The 3,652-nt window shown below is 36.6% G+C and overlaps 1 protein-coding gene across 3 annotated transcripts in view; it reads right to left on the reverse strand.

Annotated features, from left to right (window-relative positions):
- Usp32 (ubiquitin specific peptidase 32) overlaps positions 1–3,652 on the reverse strand; it is a 173,631-nt gene that overhangs the window by 45,396 nt on the left and 124,583 nt on the right. For 2 of the 3 annotated variants that reach the window (XM_031354297.1, XM_031354295.1), the window contains exon 16: positions 2,604–2,763. In XM_031354297.1, coding sequence (XP_031210157.1) covers positions 2,604–2,763 — 160 coding nt within the window. The remainder of the gene's footprint in view (positions 1–2,603; positions 2,764–3,652) is intronic. The other variant, XM_031354296.1, reaches the window with a different exon arrangement.

Here is a 3,652-nt window from a genome sequence, read left to right on the forward strand (position 1 = left end):
TTGAACTCAGGACCTCTGGAAGAGCAGTCAGTGCTCTTAACCACTGAGCCATCTCTCCAGCCCCCGAGTCTTTAATTCTTAATCGTCATTTTCTTTTTAAGATCTTCCAAGAAGAAGCTACTGAGCTAAGAAGCTGAAAAGCCATCTAAGGAATGACTTAATGACCCTGACTCAGTCATCAAAGCCATGAAAAGGCTTGCATACTTCTTACTATGAAAGGAGTAATTTATAAAAAGCTTAGTGAATACAGGTAATAACTGAGTATTTGACCAAGACGCACATCATGTAAAAACTCAACAATGATTTTTAAACACGTAGCAAAGAAATCTTTGTCCATTAGCAAGCAAAGAAGAATTCTTAAAACAAAAGAACAAATTTCTCCAATTATACATCAGAGGATTAATTTTAAGATTACAGCAAGAAAGTAGTTTTATAAAATTCAAAATGATTGATTGATTGATTTCATAATTAGTCGGGAATAAAATTTCCAATTAAGAAATTTGGAGCATCAGAACTATCCCACTCTAGGATTCAGAAGCACCAGCAAGCATAGTGCCCCAGCCAATCTCCACTGTCCTAGGCCACAAAAAGAAAAACTGAAGTCTAGAGTCTACACAGTTTTTAGCTCATTAAGCAAGGCAGCCACTTATGCATAAATTTTTTCTTTTGAAGAGAACCAGCAAATCAGGAATTTACAGAAGCAGCAAAAATCTAGGATCAGCACAAGAGTTACAAATACTTACTAAAAATGCAACAACGCATCTTGCCTCTCATGTTATCTTTCAAAGAGAATCAAAAAAGACATGCTATGGGTCCCATAGAAGGTATGCTAACATTTCTATTTACCAGAAAGTTAAATTAAGAATGTTTCATAAATTTGATTTCATTTTTCTTGATTTTGACAGTTTCCCCAAAGACAAAGTTTAGATAATGAACACTGTTTTGTCCTGTTACCAAACAATATGTGAAATCTTCTTCATATACTATTTGAATGTAGCCTTTTAAAAAATATATATTTTTAATTTTTATGTATATGAGTGTTTTACCTATATGTATACATGTGTATGTGTGTTTGGTGCTTATAGAGGTTAGAAGAGGTGTCAAATCTGTCAGAACTGGAGTTAAGGATGGTTGGGAGGCACTATGTAGGTGCTGGGAACTGAACCTGGGTCCTCTGCAAATGCTTTTAACCACAAAGCCATCTCTCCAATCCCTTCAGGAAAATAACCTTGTTCAAAATCATAGGAGAGCTAGTACTTATTCTATGTTATACATAGCCTGAGATTCTGTGAATTGATGAATTAATTAAAAATTTTTATCTTACATTTATTTGTTTAGTATGTATCTATGTGTGTTCAAATGCCCCAGGTATGCATGTAAAGGTCAGAGAACAACTTATAGTAGTTAGTTTTTACCTTTCAACATGTGGGGCTGGGGATCAAATGCAGGTTGTCAGACTTGGTGGAAAAAATTTTTACCTATGGATTCATCTAGCCAGCTCAAATTTTTTACTGTTTTGTTACTGAAGAATAATTTCAAGGGAAAAGTACACAAGTATTTTCCATCAATAAAATTTAACTTAAGCTCGAAATCAAAGGAGAACCTAATGCATGGTATATATTAAGGGAAACATTTTATCTGTCTTGCCTGTATATTTTGAGACAAGGTATCACTGTATGGCTTTTAATGGCTTGAACTCACAGACATCCATCTGCCCCTGCCTCTCAATTGCTGGGAGATTCAAGGTGTGTGCCACCAAATCTGGCTGAGTTTGTGTAGGTGTGTGTGTATGTGTGTGTGGGGGGAGATAGATAGATAGATAGATAGATAGATAGACAGACAGACAAGACATACATTTGTGCTCTCCCCTCTTTTGTTGGGGAGAGCTTGGCACTTTCCAAAGCCACAATATTTGGCAGGGGATGTGACTAAGTGATAGACAGATACTTAGCATACATAAGGCCCTGGGTTTAACATTTATCGCTGGTACCAAAAAATAAAATAACAATTAAAAAAACCTAAAATAACAAAAACAAAAACCCAACCAAAACACAACAAAATCTCTCAAAATTAAAAGGAAAAGTACCATTTTTATTTTGAAATATACTTTTCTGATCTGTGATCTCTTACAAAACACTCATAGAACATGAGAAATGTTTCTCATTTTGTCAAAACAAAACTAGCTCAGAAGAGACTACTTTAATAAATTAACAGTAATGCTGAAGCCCAGTCAGTTATCCGTGAACTGCAGCTCAGCTATAATGAAAGTTACAACGGCTTACCTCAAAACAAAACAAAACAAAACAAAGTAAGTAAAATCTATTTTATTTTCAAAAGCTTACAACCTAAAAAGAAAGAGAGAGAGAAAGAAAGAAGGAAGGAAAGAAAGAAGGAATATTATCCATCTTAGTTTGCTCCTAAGAGTTTGCTCTATCCCCATCCAATCTTGTGCGTGACCACAGATCTAAGCTCACAAATGATTTACTGATTCTGTGTGAAAGCAGATGGCATATATTAGCATAGTGGCACCAAACTCTGAGCAATGTGATTTTCAGTTTATTTTTAAGAAAATGCATGGTATTCTTGCTGCATTCTTAAATTACCTCTAGGCACATGCTGAGGAAACATTCTCAGGCTCATCATACCCATATTCACCCAGATGTTAGATTGCTGTGTCCGTGTGGCAGGCTGCTGTCGAAGGAAGAGAAGATAGCGAGGAAATAATTCTAGTTCTGGGATGTCCGTTTTGCTATTCTTGATTACCTATTTTTACAAAAGATAAAAAAGTAGTGATGACTCTAAAAGAAATAAAACCCTCTAATCAAACTTAATCTTCTATTTAAAAGTTTTATGGATATATTTATGTGTATGACTATTTTGCTTGCCTATATGTATGTATACTACATGTGTGCCTGGTGCATGCATAGGCCAAGAGAGGGCATCAGATCCTCTGGAACCAGAAATACAGATGGCTGTTAGCTGCCATGTGGTTAAGGAAACACATCCAATCTTCTGAAAGAACAGTAAGTGCTTTTAAACTTTGAACCATTTCTCTAGGCCCTTTTGGTGTTTTTTTTTTAAACTATTTTTATTTTAAGAGTATTTTTAAAAAAGAAATTAATATATTATATACACTCCTTAAAAAGTTTTCTAAGCTAGGTGTGGTAGCTCATACCTTTAATCCCATTACTCAAGAGGCAGAGGCAGGTGTATCCATGTGACTTAGAGGTCACCTTGGTTTCCTTTAAGAAGGGAATTCCAGTCAAGCCAGGGCTACATAAAAAGACCCTAGCTTACCCCAACCAAAAGACCATTTTAAAATTATTATTCTGTATGTGTGATGATTATCTGTTCACTGCATTAATACAATGCCCGTGAAGGCCCAAAGGAGGGGAATCCCCTGAAGCTGGAGCTATATACTGGTTGAATCATGCGGTTGTTTGGGATCAAACTAGGTCCTCTATAAAAGAAGAAACTGGTGTTTTTTCAGCTGGGCAGTGGTGGCACATGCCTTTAATCCCAGCAATTGGGAGGCAGAGGCTGGTGGATTTCTGCGTTCGAGGCCAGCCTGGTCTACGGAGTGAGTTCCAGGACAGCCAGGCCTACGGAGTGAGTTCCAGGACAGCCAGGCCTATACCAAGAAACCCTGTCT

This window comes from Mastomys coucha, unplaced genomic scaffold (assembly GCF_008632895.1).
Source record: "Mastomys coucha isolate ucsf_1 unplaced genomic scaffold, UCSF_Mcou_1 pScaffold5, whole genome shotgun sequence".
In the NCBI taxonomy this organism is placed as follows: domain Eukaryota; kingdom Metazoa; phylum Chordata; class Mammalia; order Rodentia; family Muridae; genus Mastomys; species Mastomys coucha.